Source organism: Carassius auratus, chromosome 30 (genome assembly GCF_003368295.1).
Source record: "Carassius auratus strain Wakin chromosome 30, ASM336829v1, whole genome shotgun sequence".
Classification (NCBI taxonomy): domain Eukaryota; kingdom Metazoa; phylum Chordata; class Actinopteri; order Cypriniformes; family Cyprinidae; genus Carassius; species Carassius auratus.
Genome location: NC_039272.1, coordinates 10152010 through 10179164, shown reverse-complemented (window position 1 = coordinate 10179164; position 27155 = coordinate 10152010). Strand labels below are relative to the sequence as shown.

Here is a 27155-nt window from a genome sequence, read left to right as displayed (position 1 = left end):
TAGCTGAACAGCCTATCATTTTTTGCACCTCTTTATAGGTTTTCCCCTCTCTAATCAACTTTTTAATCAAAGTACGCTGTTCTTCTGAACAATGTCTTGAACGACCCATTTTCCTCAGCTTTCAAATGCATGTTCAACAAGTGTTGGCTTCATCCTTAAATAGGGGCCACCTGATTCACACCTGTTTCTTCACAAAATTGATGACCTCAGTGATTGAATGCCACACTGCTATTTTTTTGAACACACCCCTTTCAACTAATTCAACTAATTGCCCAATTGCACAGCCTTAAGAGCGTGCATATCATGAATGCTGGGTCTCATTTGTTTTCTGAGAATCTACTGAACCTACTGGTAACTTGTTTGCCACGTAGCAATAAAAAAATATACGAAAAACCTTGATTATTCTGGTTAGTCACATTGTACTGCTATTATTTTGAACAATACTGTATGTGAATATAGTATGCAAATATACAGTGGTGGCTAAAATTATAAGAACACTAGTATTTTTAATGGCTAAAAAATGGTTTCAAGTCGGTCATTTCAATCTTTAATAGTAGTGTGTCAGAAGGAAATATTTTAGATTTCCAGACATTCATTTTGCCATTAATCATAATAATCCAGTGAGATTTTTGTTTGCACAAGGACTCCGTTCTCCACACAAAGATCTGATCTGATCATCATCAGTCTGTCTGAGACTTCATGAAGAAACAGAACAAACTGAGACGGACTCAATCCAGAAGAACTGTGGCAACATCTACCAAGATGCTTCGAGAGACCTGCAAAGCTCCAGTACTGTTATGTTTTGGGCACTTGTGTAGAAATGCTGTAAAATGAGGATGCTGTCAAAACTAATGTAATAGATTATTTATCAATTAACTTCTATTAACTAAATCATATAAACTTTTGGTGTTAAATTTGCTTAATCTGGAAGAATAAATAAAATCAAATATATAAACCATTTATTTGACCCTTGAAAATTAGCATTGTATTATTAATGCAACATTTTATGAAACCTTATTAAACTTCAAAAAATGTTTCCTCCAAAATGTTGAAGACGTTTTCAGAATCTGCCGTTTCACAAGTCTACGAGTAGCACTGTAAAATGTTATATCTAGTTTTACCATAGAGTTTTACACAGTACCACATAAAAACTTCGCGTTTTGTCCCTTCCTGCAAGCCATTGAAGGGTGGAGGGACACGTGACCTGAATTGCGATAACGTCCAGGAACAAAACAAACCATCAAGCACTGACAGCTCCGCTAAAGCTTTATGACTGACTGCCAGCTGCTGTTTAAAAGACTAATATCACGTAATATAATTTAGGTGAGTTATACTTATCCTCTTTTCACACCGGGGAGATTCTGAGATGATTTTGTTGTGTTTTGGAGAGCGAATCACCGTTGTTAGCAGGGGTTATGTGGGTTGATCCGCTCCTCCCTACAATCTTATGATGTAACCTTAGCTATATCGGTTTACTTTTTGCTTGAAATAGTAGTTTCTTTTGTGGAAATAACAACTCGTTTATTCACTGTTAAGAGCAGAACGAGAGTTAAAACTGCTGGATATGAACTGCTCTTAAATGTTTTGTTGCTGTCAGTAGACTTCAGTTGTTTACAAGCTGGAAGATCTTACCTCCATAAATATGTATATGGATATCTCTATATGTATACATATCTATGCTTACCGGAAGAATTTCAGCTGTGTGTTTACCTTTTTGGTTTGTTTTCTGTTGCCATATGAATGTTATTGTTTTATGTGATAATTTACTCATCTATATGTTGTTACAAACCCATGTGACTTTCTTAAGTGAGACATCTATCTGTCTGTCTCTCTCTCTGTCTGTCTGTCTGTCTGTCTTGTCTGTCGTAGGTGATTGTAGTGCCAATAGAATGTTGTTACAAACCCATATGACATTCTTTCTTAAGTAAAATACAAAAATGATGCTGCTGAATGTTGAGCAATGATAGTCTTCGTTACCTTTCACTTTCATTGCATCCTTTTTCCATATGAAAGTGAAAAATACCTAAGACTATTATTCTGCAAAGCACCTCATTTTGTGTTCTTTTGTTTTAGCATCTATCCTTTAAAGCTTCAAGACGTGTGTGTGTTCCAGGGTTCCATGTGGATCTAGAGAAGTGGAGTAATTTTATAACTTATAATGTGGATACTTCTTTAGAGATGGAGGCTGTGAGACCCAAAAAGTCAAAGTCCAAAACCAGTAGGAAGCCACAGGTAAAACTCACCAATGTACTGTAAATCTTCATTAAAGATGCAAATTTCTCATAATCCTGAATAAAGTTGTGCTTCATTAACAGGTCGAAAAGGAGAGTCAGGCAGAGAGTGTTAGACAGCCTTCAGCACCTTCAACAGCAGTTAATGAGCCTGTGCCTGCTTCTGAGTTCACTGATGTCCCCCTTAGCCTTTCTCATGTGCCTCAAGCTCCTGATCCGAAAACACACACCACTCAAACTTCACTAGAGCATAATGACAAAGCTGAAAAGGATCAAGACCAAGTCCTCTTGTCAGATACAACTGAAATAGTGAAGGAACCATATTGCAATGAAGAGCATAAAATGTCATCACAAGACACGGCACCTCTGGTGGACCAAGCTTTGGCACCAGTTCAGTCCTTTCAAAGTGATCCCAAAACTCTTAGTGCTAAAATTGAGCCAATTTGTGTCCCTTCTATATATCCATCCATCCCAGCTTCCTGCTCTGAGCCTCAGCTTTCAGAGGACTCGTACTCTATCACCTATGGACTGTTAGATGCATCATGTATGACAGTGGCTTCTGAGGGACAAGTAGCTCCAGCTGTTCTGTCTCTGGCTTCCCAGGTGTCCTCCCCGCCCAGCTTGGTCCCTGTGGAGGTCGCTGACGTGGAGACACCCAGGGAGAGGCTTTACCCAGAGCTGCCCAGGACCTGCCAGTCTGTGAAGCCCTTCACTAGCGAGCAGCTACGTACATGGGAGCCCGGGTCCTGGTTGGAAAACGTGGAGATTCATGAAGTGGAGTTCCAGAGTCTGGCCCACCAAGAAGGACATGAGCTGTATGAGCTGCTGCTGAGCTACTGGAGGTGCCGCAAGCAGCTGACGCAGGCCCAGACCGAACTGCAGGCTGCTAATTCAGACTGCAAAAATGTGCAGAATCGCCTGTGGAGCTTCAAGGATGAAAGGATTTCATTGCAGGTTTGTCATTCCTGTGTGTATCTGTCTATCTGTCTTTCTGTTCTTTTTTATCTGTTGGGCTTTGTCTCCTATGCCTTTTTATGTGGGCTTTTATCTGTCTTTTCCCTTGCTTCTGTCTTCGTATCATAATATCTATTTTATTTCTATCTATCTATCTATCTATCTATCTATCTATCTATCTATCTATCTATCTATCTATCTATCTATCTATCTATGGACTATATATACATCTTTTGTTTTACATATCTTATTCAGGACAGTATTAAATAAACAATAACATGTGTTTTGTATTGATCCCTCTTATTTTGTTAAAAGAATTAATATTGTGCAGATTTTGAAAGGGGGATGTAAACTTTTGACTACCGCTGTAGTTCTAATAAAACCTGTGAACTGTAGAAGTGTCTAGACAGTATTTTAAAAAAATGTATTTTTTTAAACATTGCTTCTTCAGTAGTTGAAACAATATTAATTTCTTTGAAATTGATTAGAAACTGGTGAATAATGCATAACCCGGATCAGCTGTTTTGTTTTGTTTGTTTGTGTGTGCTGACATTTAGTAGCGTGATCTCTAGTCTATTAAAGTTTTATAGTATGTCCTTGTCAAAACTGTAAACCCAGCTGTTACACCATGTCTTTACCATAAAAATGCATTGCATTGGTCTATTTTATTCATCACAAATACACCTTTTTGTTTTACAGGGTGTATGTGCGGACCAGGCCAAGGTGTCTGGCTACCACTGCTACCAGCAGGTGACAATGAACGAGGCAGCATTAACTGAGCTGAAGCATCTGTTTTCTGCAAAAGCAGAAATTCTCCATCAGACAGTGGCCCTGCACTCATACACCTCCATCTTGTCCCGACTACAAGTGGAGTCTTATCTCTACCGCTTGCTCAGCAGTAACCCCACCACCAAGAGTGTGGCTGTGCAAGATACAAGCACAGGCAAGTTCAAACTGACGAGTCTATCCCAATTATTTATGTTTTGCATCCAGTCTAGTTTACACTGTTGCTAATGAGTACAATGACTGTCAGAAATACTTTCATATATTACACTGGTTGTTTGGTCTGACAAAACACTAAACTCTGTCAAATGTAAAAAAAATTAATTTAAATAATGAAACAAATAAAATTCAGTACTCACTGGATTTAGATTGTTCTGTGTTTGTGTATACAGAAGCCACTTTTAACCAAAGACTGGACCAAAACTGACAACTGTATTACATTTGTGTTATTTATTCTGGTCACACTGATAGTTAAAACTGGATAGGATTACCGCTAAAGGTAATTCTGTTGTGTAATTTTGAATGTCATGCTGTCTATTGATTTTGGTGTGGTTTTTGTATTGAATTTCTCAGTGAGTCCAAAGTCTCAGCCCTCTTCTTTGCAACCGCTAAAGGAGAGCATCAGTGTGCTGTTCATCTTCACCCGACGGATCCTTGATGATTCTCAGTTTCAGGCTGACATACATCTCTGGCTTCAGAGGCTGGTAAAGACCCCCAATAACCAGCTAATGGATAGAGAAATTGCAATTTTAAAGATAACGTGAGATCAAAATATATAAGAAAATATGAACTAATTATTTTATATATAAAAATAGAAAACCGCTATTTTAAAATGTATTAATATTTTCCCAATAGTAGAAGTTTTTTACTGTATTTTCGATCAAATGAATAAACACCGCCTTAGTTAAAGGTGCTTTATGTAGGATTGACAGTGGTTCCCAGTGGTTGAACTAGGTATTGCAGTCCAAAGTCAGACTATTGGAGAGGGTTTTTTTTCATCCAGTCCTTCCTCCTCAGACTTGACACACACACACAGTTTGCCCGATTTTCCCCTCTTACTCCTTTTGCTTGCCAGCTTCCATGAATGAATGAAATGCGCTGTGTTTTCCAGCCAACTCGCAAACCGGGGTGGCGTAATACAATTGGGTAAACTGAGAGTGGCTGGATTTCACAAACCAAAACAGAGAGGGACATTCCGGCCCAGAACGCACATTTTCAAAGGATAATAATCTAATAAAGCATTGTTTTTCAGATAAACAAATATATTAACTTTGCATGTTTCTTAAATATCTGCAAACACATTCTTGTATTTTTATGCTTTAGATATTGTAAATATTCTATTCTGATGTTAATTTATTTAATGCAAGCTAAGTTTGCAATATTAATACATTATTATAGAGAAAAAAGGATCTAGTTTAAAAGATCTGCTTTCCTCCATCCAGGTGTCTGTGCTGCATCAGGTCGGTTCTACAGGAGATCATCTGTTCGTCCTGAATCACCTGCTCTGCTGCCCGGCAGGTGTGGGGAAATGGGCTGTGCCATTCCTACAGGTACTGAAGCAGTGCCTGAAAATGTGTCTCTCATGAGCTGAAACAATAGTAAATGTTAACAGGGAAATTTAAAAATGTATGTTTAAAAAAATCTCAGATATCTGCTTGTCTTATAATAGTCACTGAATCAGCTTTCCTTCCATAGATCAAAGTATTGGATAACCCGTCTGGAGTGTATCATTTCATGCAGGCCCTGGCTATCCTCATGTCTCCGGCGAGGTAAAGATTAGCTTTACTGGAAACTGAGCTCATGATTGATTGATTATTTTCTGTATAGTTGTTTATATTATCAGAATTGACTCTAACTTGATTTAAACCGGTTATAACTAAAAGCATGAACTGGAGACAATGGCATTTTGGCTTTCATTCCATATGGAGTTGTGTGTGTGACATGCAGGCATCGTGCAGACTTCCTGGGACACATGAAGCCCAGTGAAGCAAAGGGCAACAACAGTCTTACAGGGCCTGCATCTGGTAACTGGACTCTAGTGGATGAGGGGGGAGAGGAGGTGAGGGGTATTCAGATGAAATAATGAAAATGGAAAAACAGAAGCTTTTAAAAAAAAAACTAATTCTAATGGCCTCAGACCTCAATGCACGAATCAGTTATATTATTGTGTAAACTTCTGATTAAACTTCCCAGCCTGCTGTTTTGAGGCATTGTTATCTTTTAGGTTTGACTTGTGACTTCAGCAGACCAAAAGTGTCAGTATTTTGTGTCTTATGTAACCACCAACAAAACCTTTGTTGTGGTTGTTATGATTGTACACCATAGTCCCATGTGAATGCATACTGTAACACTCTTGTGAACTTTCTCAGGATGAAGACCCAGAAACAAGCTGGATGCTGCTGTCTGAAGATGATCTGGTTTCTCTGTTCTCTCAGTTTCCCTTCGATGAGCTGTTCAAACACTTACTGGGAATCTGCTCTAAAGGTGAGACTGTCATTATGGCTGCTAAATGAGCTGAGACAGCCATGCAATGTTTACTGTACATCTGGTTCTCCTTATTTACTGTTCAGTAGATTGTATAGTATTCACCTGTTATTAAAGGGTTAGTTCCCCCAGAAAGGCAAGTTCTGTCATCAATTACTCACCCTTGTGTGACATTTTCAGTAGAATGCAAATGATGAAATGCTGAAAAATGTACTGGCCATTTCTGTCTGTAAAAGAAAGTGAATAGGCATCCTAAATGGAAAAAAAGCTTAAAAAGGCATATTCCCTAAACCTTTAGAACAGTTATTTGTACAGGTATATTAAAGTTGACATTTTATACTGTTTCTAATGAGTTGACTTGTTAAATGTCACTCTTACTAATAGGTGACTATCAGCCTCAAGCCACCACCAGTCAAAAGATGATGAAGATATTTGCATTTGCTTCTTCACTGGTCGAACTGCTCGCTGTCGGTTTGCAGACTTACAACAGAGCACGTTATCGCCAATTTGTGAAAAGAATTGGTCACATGATCAGGTTTGTGAGCTTATTAAGCTTTTTCATTTAAGAATTTGTCATACTATAAGAAATCCTGACAAACTACAGATGTATTTTTTTTCTTACATCATTAGAAGCATTTCGGTAGGTTTTAAGCCATATTTAAACCGACCAATAATTTAGACCTTGAATGTGTTTTCTCTCCTTGTTCTAGGATGACGCTCTGTTATGTGAGTGACCACTGGGCGCAGTACATCAGCCTGACAGGTGTGAGCAGAACCACAATGCAGGAACAGTCTTTTTCAATGGAGAAGCTGCAGGTGGAGTTTGACCATCTCTTCCTGAGAGCGGTGCTTCATGTGCTCAAGGCCAAGAGGTATAGAGCCATTCCAAAGCTGGGCCCTAACTATAAGTGAACTTGCTCCAGACATTAAAGGGATACTCCACCCCAAAATTACAATTTTTTCATTAATGACTTGCCTCCATGTCGCTCAAAACCCATAAAAGCTTTCTTCGTCTTTGGAACACAATTTAAGATATTTTGGATGAAAACCGGGAGGCTTGTGACTGTCCCATTGACTGCCAAGTAAAATACACTGTCAAGGTTTAGTAAAGTACGAAAGACATCATCAGAATAGTCCAAAAGCTTTTATGGGTTTGGAATGACATGAGAGTTAGTGATCAATGACTACATTTTCATTTTGGGGTGGAGTATCCCTTTAAGCTTTGGTGCCTACAAAGGAGAAGTAGGTTCACATCTGGCCTAAATTGTGCCTTGATTCCATTACTTCATCTCTCGCCATATTAATTTGTTTGCTGTCAATAAAAGATTGACCTTACTATACACCTCTCTTTCTGAAGCTGTGTCTGTTTAACTAACTCTTTATTGATTCACAGACTGGGCATATGGCTGTTCATGTCTGAGATGCCGTATGGCACATTATCCAGCTCCATGCTGTGGAAGATCTTCTACATTATGCAGTGTGCAGAGATGGACGGTCTGGAGAAGCTAAGCTGTAGCCTGAGTGATGAGGACTGTATCCAGGGGCTCCGAGGTGAGACACCAAGCACATCTAATGCAGGTTAACACAAAAAGAATAGTTTAGAGCGCTGGTTCTCAACCTTGCTGACTTTATGTATGCCCAGAACCGAGTCATCAGGAGAAGTTTCAGTGCTGGCTCTCAGAGATCAACAGCTCCGATGGAATCTGCCTGTTGACAGCATTTGCACATATGGCCCAGCCCAGACGTACCGACGTAGACCCTGAATTTGTCAAGAACATAGTGCTTGAGATTTACGAGGTGACTTGACCTTTATGATGAATCTAATCATAACATAATCCAGGCATTTTAAGTGCAGTAAATGTTTGATTACTCTTTCCTTAAAGGTGTCCTATGTTAGTATCACCACCCGTGAAATCTTTTCTAAAGTTGGGCGTGAGTTGCTTGCTGCTATAGCGACTGCCCACCCTCACATCATCTCTGTGCTGTTGGAGAGACTGAGAAAGACCATAGAGAAAGTGGGCATGGTGAGCGAACTATTATTTTCAATCATAAAATAATTAATATATTGACTTCTAAAGCCGCTTTTTTTGTATTGTCTGTTTAACTCATCTGCCACAAAAATGTCTTTGAATGATGGGGGGGTTTTCCAGACAAATACTGTTACCTTCTGTTATTTACCCTAATTATAATTCTCTCTCCAGGTATCACTGTACCTTTTCAAGGAGTTGCCCCTGCACTTGTGGATGCCAGCTCGAGCTGAGGTGGGGTTGATCCGAGATTGGCTGTTAAACTTCAGCCTCACTGCTGTGGAGAACAGATTAGCCTGCATCATACTAGAGGGTCTCAACTGGGGATTTCAGCCTGTGAGTCTCAGTAATCAATATGAAAAGATAAGCGCTGGTTTATTATCTAATAGATGTGTCCATGGATAGTGTACTTTTGTGCTAAATCGTGATATTCTCTGTCGAGTCATTGATAGGCCTGATACAAACGTATTCTTTGTGTGGTTAATCTGACTATTAAATTAGCTTTTTTTTTTAAGTGTTGTGTATATAAGACGTACAACTTTTTTCTCTCACGAACAGAATGGTTGCCTCATTTTACCATCATCTTTGCACAGTGAAGTCGCACTTTTGGTGATTGAGGCATATCAAAAATTTCTCACAGACAAACCATATGGTGGAATCCTCTCAGAAGGCATCAAGCAGGTATAATTCACATAGTGACATTGATTGTCATCAGCATTGAGAAGGCTTTGTTTTTATGTGTGTGTGTGTGTGTGTGTGTTGATATTGGGGTTAATGCAGAATGACGCTAATACAGACTATATTAATCTATGTAAAAGGCCTAGTTTCACCCCCATTCATCAGCAGAAATAATTGCCAAAAGTTTGATCAGCCCCTTACTATTCAACAAGTTTCCTCAAAGAAAGAACATTTTCTGCTTAGTGCCATTTGTAAAGTTATCAGCTGACATTTTCTGCGTGATAACTCTCTGCAGGTGTCTTACCTGGCTAATGTGGTGCGGCTCGCCCAGACTCCAGAGTCCTCTTTTAACCAGTGGGCCTGGGATCTGGTTCTTAGGTTAAAGCTCCATGTCAATGAAATAAGTCCTCAGGATGCCTGGTGCCCTCTTCCTTCCTCCAGCGCTCCCAGTGTGCCTGAGATCACAGACTCTCCCACCATGCACCCAGTGTTTAAAGCAGTCAAAGCAGATATCCCCATCGGCTGTTTTCTGGCTATTGACATAACCAGCATCGGGCACAGGTTTGGAATCAATACACTCTTTTGATTCTAATAGATGAAGCACACTGACCACAGACTGACTGATTCATCAGCAGTGATGCTCCAAACTGGATGAAAATCCAAATTTAGTGACATGAATTCATTTTCAATGTTTTGCATTTGACAGTTTGGAGAAGTTCTGCAGTGATGGAATATCTCTTCTGAAGACTCTGGTTCAGTCCCGTCATCTCAAAGCTGTAGTGCACATACTGGAAAACATTCTTCCTCTGGTCTACCACTGCCAGTTCTACCTGCTCAAAAATGAACAGTTAAGAACATTTATTTTTATATTGTCATATATTTATCACTTTTTGTTAGATATTACACCATCCTTGAAATGTTTTCTTTCTTTATTTATTAACAGAATAAATAATGATTAACTATGTTGTTGTAGGTATGTAAGCAATACTAATGCTCCTCTCCCAATGTTAATCAGGTTTCTGAGCTGTGTCCAGCTCTTCTTGCAGCAGGATAGTGGGACACAAGGTGTGGCGCAGCAGGTCACACAGAAGGTGACCCAGCATCTGATTGGCACCTCTACATGTGAGAACATCAAACTCCTCAACAGTGTGATCCAGGTGGGATTTTAAAATGTGTTAAATGTGTTAAATTGAGATTTAAAGCCGAATAAACAAGCTTTCCATTGATGCATGGTTTGTTAGGCTAGGACAGTATGACCGAGTTACAGCTATTTGAAAATCTGGAATCTGAGGGTGTAAAAAAATCTGAATTTTAAAATATTTAGAAAATCGCATTTAAAGTTACAAATTAAGTTCTTAGCAATGCATATTACTAATCAAAAATTTTAGTTTTTATATATTTATGGTAGGAAATTTACAAAATATCTTCATGGAACATGATCTTTAGTTAATATCCTAATGATTTTTGGAAAAAAATGAAAATCTGTAATTTTGACCCAAACAATGTATTTTTGGCTATTGCTAGAAATATACCTGTGTTAGGTAGGATTGGTTTTTGCTCCAGGGTCACATATATATACTGGGCATTTGATACAGAATATGCTAATATGCATTTTACAATTTTTTACAGAAAATTCCAAAGAACAGCATTTGTTAAAAAAAAAAAAAAAAAAAGTGTTTTTTAACATCATAAATGGTCACTTTTGATCAATTTATCCTTGCTGAACATTTTTTAACCTGTTAACTGTCACTCACATTTTTGAAGATAGACATGTGCATGGAAATGTGCATGATACAAACATAAATTTTTGTAATTCATGACTGAAAATATTTTGTAACATGATTTTGATGTACCATTTACATGGTAATGCAATGTCTGATTTTAAAATGGGTTTTGAAGGATGAATTTTGAGATTTTATGTTTTCAAGTGATATATAACTTCTGATGATTTCTAAAATGTGATAGAGAAAAAGACAACGAGGAAGTCTTTTTTTTTAAACAAAGGTCAAAGCTCCTTTTGTAATGTAGATTTCTGAGGGTGCACTCTTTTCATAAATTCATCTATTACTTTTCCTACATAATTTTTAACAAAAAATATTGGTACAATATATATTTGGGAGTCTTAGACCTTTCCAACGATATATAGTTTGTCAAGATTAGATTAGATTTGATTGTAATATAGTATAGTCAACGTAGGCGTCCCGTATACGGGACGGGGTGACATTTAAAAGGTTAAATGTAAAAAATAAATCTTTCTTCATACGTGTATACATAAAATAATAATAAATACATTTAAATACAAAACCTTTAAACTAAAACCTGAACTGAAGAAAAATGGTAAGGTTTTTAAGATGATGGAACGATCTTCCTGTCCTTCAGGCTCATATTCTGGAGAGCTCCAGGCCCGGGCGTGTTGGTGCAGTGGCTGTCCTTGAGTTCTGGCTGCAGGTTTTGACCGAACAGAACCTCTGGTATCGAGACAAAGCTGTTCTCTTCCTTCTGGACCACCTGTGCCGCGCTGCATTTCTTCACCAACAAGAGGAATGTCTCCAGAAAATTCTCTACCAACAACATAAGGTTTTCTACTCTTGGATTTGTTACTTCTTTTAACCAATGGCTTAAAGTGAACTACTTAGAAATGTTTTTATGTGTTTTTGGATTTGCCTTTTAGAGTGCTTTAGGTTTCCATGGAGACAAAGGTTTGCTGTCATCTCTTATGGGATGGATAGTGGCAGGAAATATCACTCCATCCTTCATTGAGGGCAGTTCTCTCACAGGAGAGGTATGTGATAGTTATTGTTTAAACAGCTCATCTAGATCTGATTACTTTCAGTCATAATTTCCCTCTCTGTGTCTTATTTTGTCTCAAGGTGTGGTTTGCTTGGTTGGTCCTCAACATGGAGACAATGTTCGAGGAAGACTCTCAGTTGCGACGCTGTGTGGAGCATGAGCTCCTCTCCAACCCTGCGCACACACCGGATCAGGCTCTGAAGGTACACTTCATTCTGAATGTACTCAGTACAATTATCATGTGCCGTCACATCAAAGAGAACATTTTGAACACACCTGAAATTATCAGGGAATGTAAAATATATATAAAGATTTATATATAAGATTTAAAGGCTGATATGTTATAATTTTATTTTTAAAAATGGTCAAAACTTTATTTGATTATGTAGTTCATGTCACTAGATAACATGTTATGAATATTTTAGATTTTTTCATGTTTCACTGTTTATGCAAACAAGACGTGCATAGTGATGCTAAATTTATTTCTTGGCTTTTGTCACAAAACTTGATATAATTATTTCAGAGTGTGTATCAGTACTTTGTTAATATTTCCTGCACATTTTAACAACGCTGTGTATAACAGTTTGGACTGATACATATTTAAGAGATTTAAGTACTGTATAACTTTGGTAGCTCTCAAAAAGTAGCTCCTGAATTAAAGGAGATTAGAGGCTATTTATTTTGTCTTATTGGTGATATTTTGAATTAAGTAATTTTAAAGATTACAAAAAATATTAATGTATCCATTAATCATGAAAAGATAATAGAAAATAATTGGTTCAAAGGTTTGGGTACCTGTACATGTTTTCATACATTTCTAGTACAATAAATGTACCTGATTTTTTCTTTTTTTTTTTCTTGGGTTTGTCAGAAAGCCCAGGTGCGTCTTAAGCTTGAGGTCGTCCCGTCCCTACAGAGACTGATGATATATCGCTGGGCTCAACAAGCTTTAGCTACCCCTGCAGATCATCCACTCCTGCCTTTGGTGTGGCAGAAATTTTTCCAACTTTACCTCCGTCAACCTGGACCAGAGTTTGGGTGCGTTAAACAAAAGCATTCAGTGTTATTTGGCTTGTTATTGTGGTTTTATCTGGCTTCTTAAAAAAAAAAGATTTAAAAACCTTTTAGATATATTATCATGCTATTTCAATTCACTAAACCTTTTAGATATATTATCATGCTATTTCAATTCACTAAACCTTTTAGATATATTATCATGCTATTTCAATTCACTAAACCTTTTAGATATATTATCATGCTATTTCAATTCACTAAACCTTTTAGATATATTATCATGCTATTTCAATTCACTAAAATGCAGTTGTTACATAATGCTTTCTGTATTCAAAGTACATTTTGTACATGCTATATTCCAGTGAAAATGTTCACCCTGTTCCTCTTTTTTTCTCTCGCCCCCTCATTTCCCTTTTTGTACTCCTTTCTTATTGATGCTTTCACTCATATCATGTTTCACCAGATTTACTCTAAGCTTTATGTAGCAGTGCTGATGACTCACAAGATGTTCCAGCTCTTTGACTTACACAACTTCTATGTTCTGTTCTCTGATGTGTTCAACATTATGTCAGATGCATTTCATGTCCTGTGTTTGTCAGTATATTATTATTTTTGTATCCGCACAATATCAGTTTTTATTACATTACTCTGAAATACTTAATTTTGGGGATAATGCTGTGTTTCAGGGTCCTGATGACCCACTCAAGGTTTATTTTGCAGTAATGACTACATTAATGTTTATTTTGCCCTGTATATTGCGTACAGTATAATATTTGTGAACTGTATGAGCGGGACCGCAGTTAGTTTGATCATGTGTATTTCTAAACCTTTGTGTCTGATTTATTTATTCGTATTTTTATTTCGCACCATCAGGCTGGAGGTGAAAGGTTGTATTGGAAGGCGTTACTTCCATAGTGCGGCCCATGTATCCTTGTTAAAGATCCTGAGACAGCGGCTTGTTGAAGTGTCTGACTTCCATCATGCTGCAAGCAAGGCTTTGAAAGTGCCCTGCTCAAGCGGTGAATCTAGTGAAGGTCTGCTCACCCCAGGGACGCACATCACCCAGTACATGACCTCTCCTGAGCTGCACACTGAGCTCGTGCGGTAACGTTCAGAGTTTTGTTCTCCTAACGTCTATTATTCTGTTGACTATTGCATACAATTGAGAATTAAGCATCTGAAAGAACTTTTATTGTTATTGTTTTCAAGATGTGTGTACTTGCGTTCTTAATTTGCATTATGCTCACGTTCAACACAAAATACAATGTGATCATTTTTGGTTAATTTGTAACCGAAAACACTAACTCTTGTTGTCCAGGCTCTTCACTGTGTTTGCTTTGTGGTTGGATGATGAAAACCTTCAGAAGCAAGAAATTTACTTGCCTTCCTTGCCAAAGCAGTATGACACCCACCGCCTAGCCAAAATAATGCAGCGCCAGCAGGTAAGTCCAGCAGAGTGCATTCTTCTCATCTTTTTATCTTTAAAAAGTCGACATCAAAGGATTTAGTAGATTGTTTTGAATGAAATGTGATTTAAAACAATCCCTTACAATTTTAAAATAAAATGTCCAGCTGTCTATTTAACAGATCTATATGTTAAAAAGTTTGGGGTTGGTAAGATTTTTTAAAATGTTTTTGAAAGTAATTTCATATTCTCACCAATGCTGCGTTTGATCAAAAATATCATACTATTGTAAAATATTATTATAGTTTAATAACTGTAACCCTTTAATTCCAGTAAAGGCAGAGTTGAATGTTTTACAACCACTACTTCAGTTTTCAGTGTCACATGATTCTTCATTCAAATATAAATATGCTTCATGTAAATATAAACCTATAGTATAATTTGAATCTGCTGATTTGGAGCTCAACAAACATTTCTTATTATTATCAGTGTGTCAAACAGTTGCTTAATGTTTTTGTGGAAATGTGATACAATTTTCCAGAATCGAAAGTTCAAAAGAATTTTGAAATATCAATATTTTGCAACAATGAAGATGTCTTTATTTTCATATTAAATACAAGTATAAATTTAAAAAAAAAAAAAAAAATAATAATACTGACTTCAAACATTTGTACTTTTAAACAGTAGTATTATTGTTTAAATATATATTTTACACACTCTTCCCTTTTACATTTGGAAAATATTCTGCCACAACAGATATGGTGGAGAAACTTGTTAAAATGTAAGAGATGGTATTTAATCAGATATAAGAGCTAGAAGGGTTACATTTGTCATTTAAACCCTTAGCAATGTATGGAAAAATGCATCAAAATATTTTCTGACAAAAGTCATGTATATGGATAAGCCTTTGTTTAAAATGATGGTCATTATTTTATTTTTTGATCAGATGCATATTTTCAGATGATACTGATGACATCTTTGACACAAAACTTTATCAGATATGAACTGATGCCATGTCTGTGTGTCGCTTCATCTTTAGGAGGTGTGGATGGAGCATGTGGACATAGAGAGAGTCCAGCATGAGCTGCAGGAAGTGCTCAGTCTGTGGTCAAAGGTCAAGAGTGAACCTGCACTCTCCCAGAACACCAGCTCTTCCATCTTCACTGACTTCATCAATCCTCTGGCTGGTACTGAGCCCACGGTCCACTGATAATCATACCCTGATGTTGGGATTCTCTACATTTATAACAGTTAGAATATAAAAACAGGATTGCTCTTTTTTTATTAAAAGGCACATTTTTTAAAAGCTCGCTTGACTTTCTAAATCATAGCATTTATGTAAAAAATTAAACCCTTTTGAGCATGTTCAAATTATAGTTTTATATATTAAAAAAAGACTTTACTTTTTACTCTAAATAATATTCCTAATCTATTTATTTACAGCAAGGGAGCGTATTCTCACTCATCTGAGAAAGCATGATGCCCCGCAGGGGGCGCTTATACTTGTGCCTATGAAGGCTCCAGTGCCTGATATTCCCACTGAGAGTCTGTCTGATGAGAAAATCTCCACGGCCTTAATTCAGGAAGACCTTGCTAAGCTCCAGCATCAAGCCAAGTATGTCTTGTAGTAAGCATGTATTGATTGTTAAACTGATGTCAGAACTCACTTACAGCCCATAAGTGCATGTTAAAGGGAGGGTGAAATGCTTGTTTTCACTCAATATCCTGTTAATCTTGAGTACCTATAGAGTAGTACTGCATCCTTCATAACTCCAAAAAGTCTTTAGTTTTATTATATTCATAAGAGAAAGATAGTCTGTACCGATTTTTCCCGGAAAAACACGAGTGGCTGGAGGTGTGGACGTGTGGGCGGAGCTAAAGAATCACGAGTGCCAGTAGGCTTTTGTTGAGAGCATTTGGAAGCTGTGACACCGTGAGGACAAAACAAACCATGGCTAACAGTCAGATTCAGCGTATATTTATGATCCAGAATCAGATCCAGAGGCTGAAACTGAATGAGAGCAGCAGCAGCAACAACTCGCTCCGAGCTCGAACCCGGGTCTCGGCATGGGAGGGGACGCACTAACAAGAAGGCAGAGATATTTGAAGCAGTTTTACTCACGGCCTGCGGTTCCAACACACGATCGTGGCCCTTTTTCGTTGGGATTGCATCATCCTTAAGAAATAAACGATACGCAAATCCGTCGTCAAACTGGGCCTTGTTTGTAAAACAAGCATCTTCGAAATGCAGGGAACAAACAAAAACACTTGCACAACTCCGTTGATGCTCTGTAAAAATAAACTCCATCCACTGGTCCCTTAATGCTGTTGTTTTTGGTAATCTGTGCAGGGTTGTCTTGCCCTGGCAACTAAAAATACACTTCTTTTGTGACATTTCGCGACGCTCTCGCTCTGATCAGTGAATGTCTGTTGTGCTCTCAGTGCCCTGCTATACGGGAGCGCGCGCTCTTCCGGCAGACGTGCCCTCAGGACCCATATAAGGAAATTCCGCTGCATCTAACGCCACACAGAGCCGTACTAGAAAAAAACTTTCCGAAACTTGTGACAAACCGGAAGAGGTATTTTTGGAACAGAAATACTCCTTCAAACGTACAACTTAATTTTTGAAACGTTGTCCATGTTTAGCATGGGAATCCAACTCTTTAACAGTGTAAAAGACTCCGTATGCATGAAATAGCATTTCACCCCCCCTTTAAGTAAGTTTTCTGTGGCAATAAATAACTGATGCCTCTAAAAAAAAAAAACTCTGTGATGAGCTGTAGTGCTGTATTGGCATCTCCGTATGTGCTAAATGATGTTGTAAATCACAACTGTGTCCTCTTCTCAGATTGGCAACGGTCCGGGAAACACAGCAGGTCGCTCTAGACAATGAACTGCTGGAGGTGTTGCCGCAGCTCTACATTAACCGAGAAGACCAACTCTCAATGCAGTTAGAGTGCCGTGGCAAAGGTGGACAGCCCTGCCAGGGTCCCGCACATGTCACTGTAAAGGTGAATATCTGCCTGGCGCTTCATTAAAAATTAAGTTAATCTAATAAGGTTTATTGTTTGGTCTCTGCGCAAACCTATGATTGCTGCTCTTGTTATTTGTCCAATACGTGCATGAATCGGTGGGTGGTGCTAAACAGGCGCAGCCATTGAGCTTTTTCTGCGGAGGTGGTGTTTAGCCACACTATTACATCATAAAGTGTCACATCCCACAAGCTGTCATTTTGGCAGACTTGCTTCAATATAAGCTGCGTTTAACCTAACGAGAAAGTTTTGAGTTTTGAAACTTACAGAATGTTTTTATGGCACAATGTCCTCTTATACATAAAAAGATAGAGGGAATTTAGATTTCTCAGTTCATGACCCCTTTAATAATATAAAAAACTTTGGCAACCCCTTTAGAAAATCCTTCATTTTTATGAGTTCTCTCTCTTTCTCCCTCATTGTGTGCTGCAGTACTCAAGACTGCACAAACTGGATCCAGTGCAGAATCAGATCCAATGCCTGAAGAGTGATATTAAACAGCTACAGGCTGATGGAATCAAAGCTCCTCCTCAAAGTCTGGCAGAGGCGGCCGTGCACACAGAGAACTTCATTACGTCAGTACCCAGCTCAAATCAATTTCTAAACGGTCTATATTTGTGTCGCTAAATGTGAGCATCATGTTTTCTTGTTTAGGGCCTTGGTTAATGCTTACAAACTAAATAGTTCCCCTGGCATACTGAAGGTGGGCATCACTGCTTTCTATCAGATTGTGGCATTTGTGTGTGAGGATACGCAGAGACATCCACCAACCCGGCAATTTTTCACATCCTGTATAGAGATCCTCGGTCAGGTATGGTTTTCAACCCAGTGAACTCAACCCACTAATTTCAAAATGCAATGATGTTTTCTCAGAATTTATTTGCATTTAAATTGACTTTTTTTATGTCTGTGGTTTTATATTCACATCTCTCAATTGTTAATTGTTAAAATGATATAAAGTGTATCTTTGACTGTAGGTCTTCATCCGGGATGTCCGATCAGAATGTAAACAAATGCTGAAGACCATCCTGCTCAACAGACACCTGTGTAACCTTCTCTCCCCCTACTTCACCCCAAACGCCTCTCCTGAGGAGCTGGTCTCTCTGTACCAGGAAGTGGTCAACACCCTCCACATAGACAGTGGTGATGTCATATTCATGCTCCTCACAAAAGTAATTCGCCTTCATTGAATAATGCTATAAATGTTTTTCATACAGGCTGATATTGAAAGCATTATGTGTTAAAAAGAATTAGCTTTTTCCTTGAGGAAAAGGATGAACTGTTTTGTTCATAATCATGTGAAGCAGTGCTGTCATATCTTATTAGCATATTGCCATATCAAAATCCTCAGAGAAGTTTTATAAAAAATAAAAAAAATGTGCAGAATAGCGGGAACAAAAACAATCTGCACTCTCCAACCACCTCACACTGGATCCTTCACATGGCCCTCTGAGACTCTTATTGCTCTACTTTTTGCTTTTGAATGTGTAGCTCATGTTTGCCACTTTTTTAATAAATAATCTGCTCTATTTCTAGTTTGACTTGACTCAGTGGCTGTCGGTGACGCAGCCTCAGTTCTCTGAGCGTAGCCGATTGATGGAAATAATCCATCAGGCTCTGTGCACCTGTGGGCTGGAACCTGAGCCAGAAGTCCTCATGGCCTTCAACATCTTCTCCAAGCATTGGACAGAACTGCTGCTTTATCAGTTTCCAGACCACTACAGTGACTTCCTTCGTCTGCTCATGCAGAGTATGTCTTTTCTTCTCTCTGACCTAAACTCATCTATTGTGAGGTTTTGTTTTCAGATTTGATTGGTTCCATGTCAAATTGTCATAATGAAAACCTCATGTAATCACCTCAGAATAATTGTTCATTTATTTTCATTAACTAACAAACCTAAGATTTTGGTCACAATCTTTGTTTTTAAAAAGACATATCTAGGTATTAATATTAGATACTTTGTCCGATGTCTGCCTTTATAAAAGTATAGTGTCTAAAACTTTTGTAGATTTGACTATATGTGGATTTGATATAGTAATTTTTAATGCTTTTATGCATCCTTCTTTTGCCCTGTTGTGGTAGTTTAGCATGACGTTTTTTAATCATTGTTTAATGTTAAATGTAAATTCCAAAAACTACATATGAATGGTTTGCCATAAGTTCAAATGGACTTGGGAATTATTGTCAAAAAGCTATTTGTGCTTAGAAAAATGTATTCTGTTCACTTTCCTGCAGGCTCTTCTGAGCAGCTTCTCAGTCCAGACTGTTGGAGAACATCACTAAGAGTGCTGGGCTGTTCTCTTCATCCCATGATGAAGACAAACAAGACCCACTCCATCCTGCTCTCCCCTCAACAGGCAATGCAAAACACTTATTTATTTGACATGCTCTAATTAGTTTTAAATACTTCAAACCAGATAATTAAAACTGCACTTTGTTTTTACTAGGTGGATGAAACTATTGAATGGCTCTCAAAGTACTTCCTGAAGCTCCGTCTGTCTAACGGGGACTTCAGGAGCTTTGGTCTCCTCTCAAAATGGGGGCCCTACATTGAGGAAGTCAAGAAGTTTTGGGAAGATTTGATTACCTACTCCATTGATCTGGAACTAAACAACTGCAGCAAAGAACCAGTAGGAAGTCCAAGACTGGTCAAAGGTACAAAATTTTATTTCTCTGTTATGTGAAGCAACCAAATACTTGTAGTCCAGACAAAAGTTTGGGGTCAGTAAGATGTTCAGTAAAAATTTACCAGTTTCCACAATTGCTTTACTATAACTGCAATAAATTACAATTGTATTCAGATATAAATTATTTTAAAACAATATTACTGTTTTACTTTATTAAACATAAACTCCAAACTTTTGAACAGTAGAGTGTATATAACTGCATAGTGACTATTTGTATAATTAAATGAATTAATGTGAAATTCTCCTTGATATAGCTCTTGGGAGCCTGCATGCAAAGATGGCCAAACTGTTTGAACCGTGGATTCTGGTCCTTGACACTGACAACACTAGGTATGCTTTGATGTGGCTCAGCAGTTTGGTTGTTTCAACACTGATGACAGAGATGAGTAATGAATCTCTTGTGTATGACACAGTCATCCTCGCTGTTCTCCATGGCTTGAATCAGATGCCGCAGCTGCAGCGAGTTTAGTGAGCTTATATGCACGCTTAACGGAGACTATGCATGAGAAATTCAAAGGTAAACATCCTTGGAGAACAGGACAACACACGAATGTCATGATTCATGTTTCAGTTGTTTAAATTCATATTCAGTTCAAAGTCCATTTTGATCAGTATGTAATTTTGAATCCATAATGTTTTTTGGCGCAGATCGCTTGTTGCCAGGACAAAGAGGAGCTCTGTGGTTTCATCTCTTGCATTACTGTGAGACCTGCACCTCTCCCAAGATGCCAGAGTACCTGCTTTACACCTACCACACCGAGTACAGCCGTTTGCCATGGAAGGACCTGTATCCAGATCAGACACTAATGAACCAGTTTTTCAATGTGAGAGATTGACAGAACTCCTAAATCACATATATTACCTGTGTCTGGTTGAGGATCTCTAGAATGTTTCACATTTTTCAGACCTATATACCCCACCATCCAGACATTTGGGGACAGTAAAATAACTGTAAAATGTAATTTATTCCTGTGTTGACAAAACTGAATATTCTGCAGCCATTACTCCAGTCTTCAGTGTCACATGATCTTTTAGAAATCATTCCAATATGCTGATTTGGTGCTAAAAAACACATACATGCATACATTATTATCATTCATTTTAAACATCTGTACTGCTTAATATTTTTGTGGAAACAGTTGAGATATATTTTCAGGATTCTTTGATGAAAAGAAAGCTCAGAAGAATAGCATTTATTTGAAATAGACATTTTGTAACATAAGTCTTACTGTCACTTTTGATTAATGTAATGCAACCTTCAGTAAAGGTTTTTTTTTTTTTTTCTTACCGACACCAAACTTGAACGGTTGCAATGCATACATATATTTAATCACTTCCAAGGTAGTCTGACAGATAATCTGGTGAAGGTGGTGGGTTTGAATCCTTCTGTTTTACTTGTACTTTCTATAAGAAAATACTGAGACTTTAATAAATGGTTGTCAGTAAATTGATTGAATTTTGTATTGTTCAGGTGGAGCGGGGAAGCCCAAAGAGTTGTTTCCTGTTTATTGGAGAGCTGCTGTGTGAGGTGAACTGGGTCAGTGTACTGAGCGACTCTCTCAGCCCCCAGCTGAGCCCCTCAGCTCAGACGATGGTGGTCTCTGTCCTCTATCTGATGGTATTTCTGGCCAAAGAGGATCTCAGCAAACCTGTGAGTGTTCCCCTATTTCCCCTAACCATCTTCAAGGGCTTGTTAGAAGTGAATTAACTCTGATTTAATTCTACAGGAGTCTTCTGTTCTCAGTCTCCTGGATCAATCAGCTTCTCTGCCTTGGCACCTAGTCGATTCTCCTTCTTATCAAAATGTTACACGCTATGTCAGCACACATTACCCAGCATCCCTTGTTGTCAGTCATGATACTTCTTCACAACACGTCATCAAATTGCTTCGAATGGCTGCTGGATTTGGGACGACCACACAAATGTTACATCACAAGGTTTGATGACACACTGTCGTCAAATACTGTAAATTACTGTAAACTACATTTTTACAGCATTGTGATTTGTATCTGTTGTGTGATTTGGGACTGTTAGGACATGACTTTAAAGTGTCAAGCCTTCCTTCACTTAATGGTGCAGTTCCTGGCTTCTCTGGATCAAAATGGGAACATCAGTCTGGCATCTCTGGAGACAGAAATGGAGAAATTACTGGAGTTCATTGTCATTTTCAACCCTCCTGGTGAGGAGAACGTTTCATTTCTCTTTCATATTCATTTTCTTGTCATGTCTCTCAGTAGGCCCTTCAAGATTATTGCATAACATTAATTTTTAGTTCTGTTTACCACTTGATTTTATTAGAACAAAAAAAGTGTTATGTTTCAGTAGCACTTCAGTAGGCTATGTTCACACTGCACACAATTCCGATTTGTTTTTTAGATTCAATCTTTCAGATTAAAAGAATCCATCAATGATTTTATAATACACTCAGCACTTTTTTTGACTTTATAAGAATAAAGAAGATTGCTGGTATTTCAGCATGTAATCTTTTTATTTGGATACACGGCAAACAAATTTCAAGAATTGAGTTGTTTGCTCTTTGGTGGATTCTTTCATAGAGCAGCTTGTGCAGTCATTTCTGAATTGAATGCAGGAGAAGTAACCTGTGTATTTACTATTCATTCTCCACCTGAATCTGATTTTAATTGGTTTTCAGTAGGAACATCTTAAAGGATTAGTTCACACAAAAATGAAAATTCTGTAATTAATGACTTACCTTCATGACGTTCCAAACCTGCGAGATCTTTGTTCATCTTCAGTCCAAAAATTAAGATATTTTTGATGTAATCCAAGAGGTTTCTGACCCTGCATAGATAGCAACACAACTACTACATTCAATGCCCAGAAAGATATATTCCATGTGTCATCAGTGAATATCAGCTTTATTCAACAATTTCTTCTCTTCTGTGTCAGTCTTCCACGACATGCTTTCACAAGAGTACCACTAAAGGTAGACCCACAGATGTCACATGGACTATTTTAATGATGTCCTTACTAAGTTTCTGGGCCTTCAACATATCACTTGTGTTGCTGTCTATGCAAGGTCATAAAGCTCTCAGATTTCATCAAATATGTAAATTTGTGTTCGGAACGACTGGTTTGAAATGTCAAGAGGGTGAGTAATTAATGACATTTTTGTGTGACCAATCTCTTTAACACAAAACTGGCAGTAACAGTATCTCTCTTTATGTTTGGATGATCTTAAAGCTGCAGTCGGGAACTTTTGACACTCTAGCGGTTAATAAACAGAACTGCTTGCGTCTTGCGGAAGAACATCGTAGCCGGAACTACTTCTCTCTGTTTATGTCTATGAAGAATCACAAAGGTACTGGGTTACTCCGCCGCAGTACCCCCGAAGCAATCTAAAATAGTCCGAATATAAACACTTATTATAAGTGTACCCTAGTGATTCAGGACAGGCTAAAAACACGGTTTGGAAAATGGATTCGTGGTGTACTCGCTTATTATATACATTTTTCTAAGTTTTGAACACAAACAAAGTTACGGACCGCAGCTCTGATTGGTTATTTTTTACCGGGAGCGATGGAGTTTCTGCAAATGGCAATAGGACCACTGGGAGGAGCCAGAGGAGCTTGATTTTTTTCACAGATTATCTGTCTCATATTCTACTGTCAGGACATAATGACAGGTTTAATAAATATGTAAAAAATATTTTTTTTACAAAAGTTCCCTACAGCACCTTTAATGCACCTCATTCTCCCGTTCAGAGACAGACCCCCAGCAGCGGCACATGGCCACCTGCAGTCTGTTTGCAGAGATGCTGACTCTGCTGAATGAAGCTGGCATGTCTACAGCGGAGGGACTCGGGACTAAACTCCACTCCTGGGTGGAGAAGCGAGCTCGGGGTCCTTTGGTTCTCCCCCTGCTAACCGCTGCGTGCAGATGCCTGGCCTCAGTGCGTCATATGACACGAACCACTGAAGCCTGTATTCTCTCTTACTTCACTGATGGTAATAATAGCTCATACTTGTTCTGGGCTTAGTCACAGATTTTAAACGGTGTGTCTGCGTAAGCCTTTAGGAATTATTCCTCTCCCTAATCACATTGTAAGGACCATAAAAGCATACATCTGGGCTCAATCCAAACATTTGCATGGAGCCATTATAGAGTACAGTGAGTTTTAGTATCTTATAAATCTGTCCACAACTTCTAGTAATATGATGTGTGCTTCTTTCAGGTGGATGTGCTGATCAATACTCTGGTTGGGGGCCCATCCTTGTCTCTCTTCAGGTTCCTGAACTGACTGTTGAGGACTTCATTCAGGAAAGCCTGAACCTGGGCAGTTATCTCACCCTGTACGTCTACATCCTCCAGAGGCTGAACCTGGAGCAAACCCTCCTGAATGAGAAGAAGACCTTAATGCTGCTCAGCACATGGATCAGCCAGGTCTTCCCTAGGTAACATACACTTTATCACACATATACTCTGCCATTCAAAAGTTTGGGATCAGTTTGATTTTTAATGGAGTTTCTTATGCTTATTTGATCAAAAATACAGAAAAAAATTGAATATTGTGAGATATTATGTAAATTTGTAATACTTTAAAATATAATTAATTTCTGAATTTTCAGCGTCATTATTCCAATCTTCAGTGTCATGTGATCTTTCAGAAATCATTATGCTGATTTATTATCAGTGCTGGAAACAGTTGTGCTGCTTCATATTTATTTTTTTATTTTTTTTGGAAACTGTGATACTTTTTGTCTTGATTCTTTTATCAATAAAAAGTTAAAAAGAGCAACATTTATTTCAAATTAAAAGTCTTTACCCTCATTCATTTAACACATCCTTGCTGACTAAAAGTATCTATTATTTTTTTTTTTAATTAAGAAAAATATTTACTGACTCAACTCTTGAACAGTAGTGTGTATGTAAGATTTCCATTTTGAATAAATGCTGAGTATTTATTTATTTTATATTCATAAACGTATCCTGAAAAAAGTATCACAGGTTCCAAAAAACATGAAGCAGCACAACTGTTTCCAGCACTGATAATAAATCAGCATATCTGAATGATTTCTGAAGGATCATGTGACACTGAAGACTTGGAGTACTGATGCTGAAAATTCAGCTTTGCATCACAGGAATAAATTATAAATTAAGTATATAAAAATAGAAACTGTTGTTTTAAATTGCAATTGTAAATATATTTCACGAAATAACGGGGTTTTTTTTCTGTATTTTTGATCAAATAAATACAGCCTTGATGAGTACAAAAACTTTGGTAAAAAATAAAATAAAATTCTTATGGATCCCAAACTTTTGAAAGATAGTGTAAATGCTGGAGGACGCACAAAGAAACCCAGACTGGAAGTAGTGTAGGATTGCAGAGTTAGTAAATAACATTGCTTTTATTTTTAGAGCTCATTGTCTGAGTATTTGTGGCCTCTCTTCCTGCAGTGGTCCAGCTGATGAGGCAAAGTTGTTTTTGTGGTGGCATAAATTCTTGGAGCTTCTGCAGATCCAGGTGGATCAAGAGGACACCTGCGCACTTGATTCCCTGATTCTCACCTTAATGGCCTTCCAGAACCATCTAGCCCAGCTCAGTGAGGAAAGACTGAACTCAGGCATCTTGGGAGCCATAGGCCTTGGGAGGAAATCCCCACTTTCCAACAGGTGAGAGAAGATGTTTTGCTGCCCAGATCAGAAGTGAAAGGGACATGAAAGATAAATTGTGTGAATTGCACGCCTCACAATTTCTGTTCTTCCTGTGTTTCAGGTTTCGGGTTGTGGCGCGCAGCATGTCTACATTTTTGCTGGTCCAGGCGCCCTCAGAGAATCAGCTTCGTCTTCATCCAGACACAGAGCTGCAGCTCTCTGCTAAAGCCCAACAGGTACAGTTTTCATGGTTTTTAGGTGAATTTAGGAATTTTTCCATGTTGAATTTAAAAAATATATATTGAAATTTTGATCAAATAGATGGTTAGATCTGGATATGTTTTAGATATTTGATGACAATTTGCTATAGTACAAACAAATTTCTAGTAAATCTTGAATGACTGCTCTCTTTTTTCAGGCCTTATTGGTACTGGAGCAAATGGCGAGTAATAAGCAGTATTCAGAGCTGGATGTGTCTGTGAACCAGGCCATTCAGTTCATCAAGTACCCAGGTCATGTCCTGCGTGACAGCAACAGTCTTCTGACCCTGCTAGTCAATGCACTCTACACTGACCTTAATTACCTAGACATCATCCGTTAGCTATAACCTCAAAACAAGATTCCACTCAAAACCTCCTGGAGAACAGACCTAACTCCAGGTGAGATGAAGGTGTTTTCTGGGAAAGGACATGCATTCAATCATGGGTTTAGACACTGAAGCAGTGGTCATGTTTTAAACTCTGCACAAGGTTATAAAGCACGCCCGGTTACACTCAATTTCTTTTTTCTCACAATAATATCACAGTTTCCCCTCTTTTGTCTTAAAATGTATCCTTTAAATTATCCCAATTCTTCTGCGTTTCAGACAAACAATTCCACACAGTTCACTGTCTCTTTACAATATTATATTCATTTACCGGTACATAATTTATTTTAGAGTGGTGAGGATTTTATGATATATGTATGAGGATGTTTTAGACCTCCCATGTTGCGGGGAGTTTGGGTGATACCTGATGATAATTCAGTCGCAGTGTAAATATACCTCAAAGCATGGTTTTGATTGATTTGCACAACAAATATTCTGGTGAATTTACAAAAATCTTTTAGATTTCAGTTTCATTTTCCCAACAATAGATGTTTTTGTAATGTGCTTTTTACAAAGTACATTCTTTAGGAGCTCATGCACTTAAACCGACAATGGCTGGACATCTACATTTCAATGTGAAGAAGTGGATTTTTTAGAGACTAATATTTTTCTCACTACGTTTATTATTTGTATTGAGGACAGCAATGACAAAACAAGATGAATGGCTCCAGCATGTGATCTGCCTGACAAGTGCACTTAGTTTATTTCTTTTATTTTCTTCTTTTTTTCTTATTCACAGAAATGCTCCCTTAAGTAATGTTCACAGTTGACATCACACATCCCTTTCCTCTTTTTAAATCTTTCTGT

General features: G+C 38.0%; 1 protein-coding gene across 2 annotated transcripts; it reads left to right on the top strand.

Annotated features, from left to right (window-relative positions):
* The first annotated feature begins 1192 nt into the window (after positions 1 to 1192).
* Positions 1193 to 27155, top strand: epg5 (ectopic P-granules autophagy protein 5 homolog (C. elegans)). 2 transcript variants are annotated; one of them, XM_026211231.1, is made up of 45 exons: positions 1193 to 1323; positions 2114 to 2232; positions 2316 to 3185; positions 3885 to 4128; positions 4542 to 4672; positions 5411 to 5518; positions 5664 to 5737; positions 5916 to 6027; positions 6338 to 6452; positions 6837 to 6987; positions 7163 to 7324; positions 7846 to 8003; positions 8095 to 8249; positions 8336 to 8476; positions 8654 to 8815; positions 9038 to 9160; positions 9453 to 9718; positions 9864 to 10004; positions 10173 to 10314; positions 11537 to 11734; positions 11829 to 11939; positions 12028 to 12150; positions 12819 to 12985; positions 13835 to 14065; positions 14280 to 14403; positions 15406 to 15553; positions 15810 to 15981; positions 17215 to 17377; positions 17831 to 17973; positions 18053 to 18209; positions 18376 to 18570; positions 18935 to 19148; positions 19635 to 19756; positions 19847 to 20054; positions 20341 to 20416; positions 20500 to 20603; positions 20735 to 20910; positions 21558 to 21737; positions 21817 to 22023; positions 22121 to 22265; positions 23812 to 24054; positions 24282 to 24501; positions 25505 to 25720; positions 25824 to 25938; positions 26121 to 27155. In XM_026211231.1, exons 2-45 carry the CDS (start codon positions 2179 to 2181, stop codon positions 26301 to 26303), a joined length of 7650 nt encoding a protein of 2549 aa, XP_026067016.1. In that variant the 5' UTR covers positions 1193 to 1323; positions 2114 to 2178; the 3' UTR covers positions 26304 to 27155. The 2 variants fall into 2 exon arrangements, with proteins under 2 accessions (XP_026067016.1, XP_026067015.1); XM_026211230.1 differs by having other exon boundaries at positions 21814 to 22023.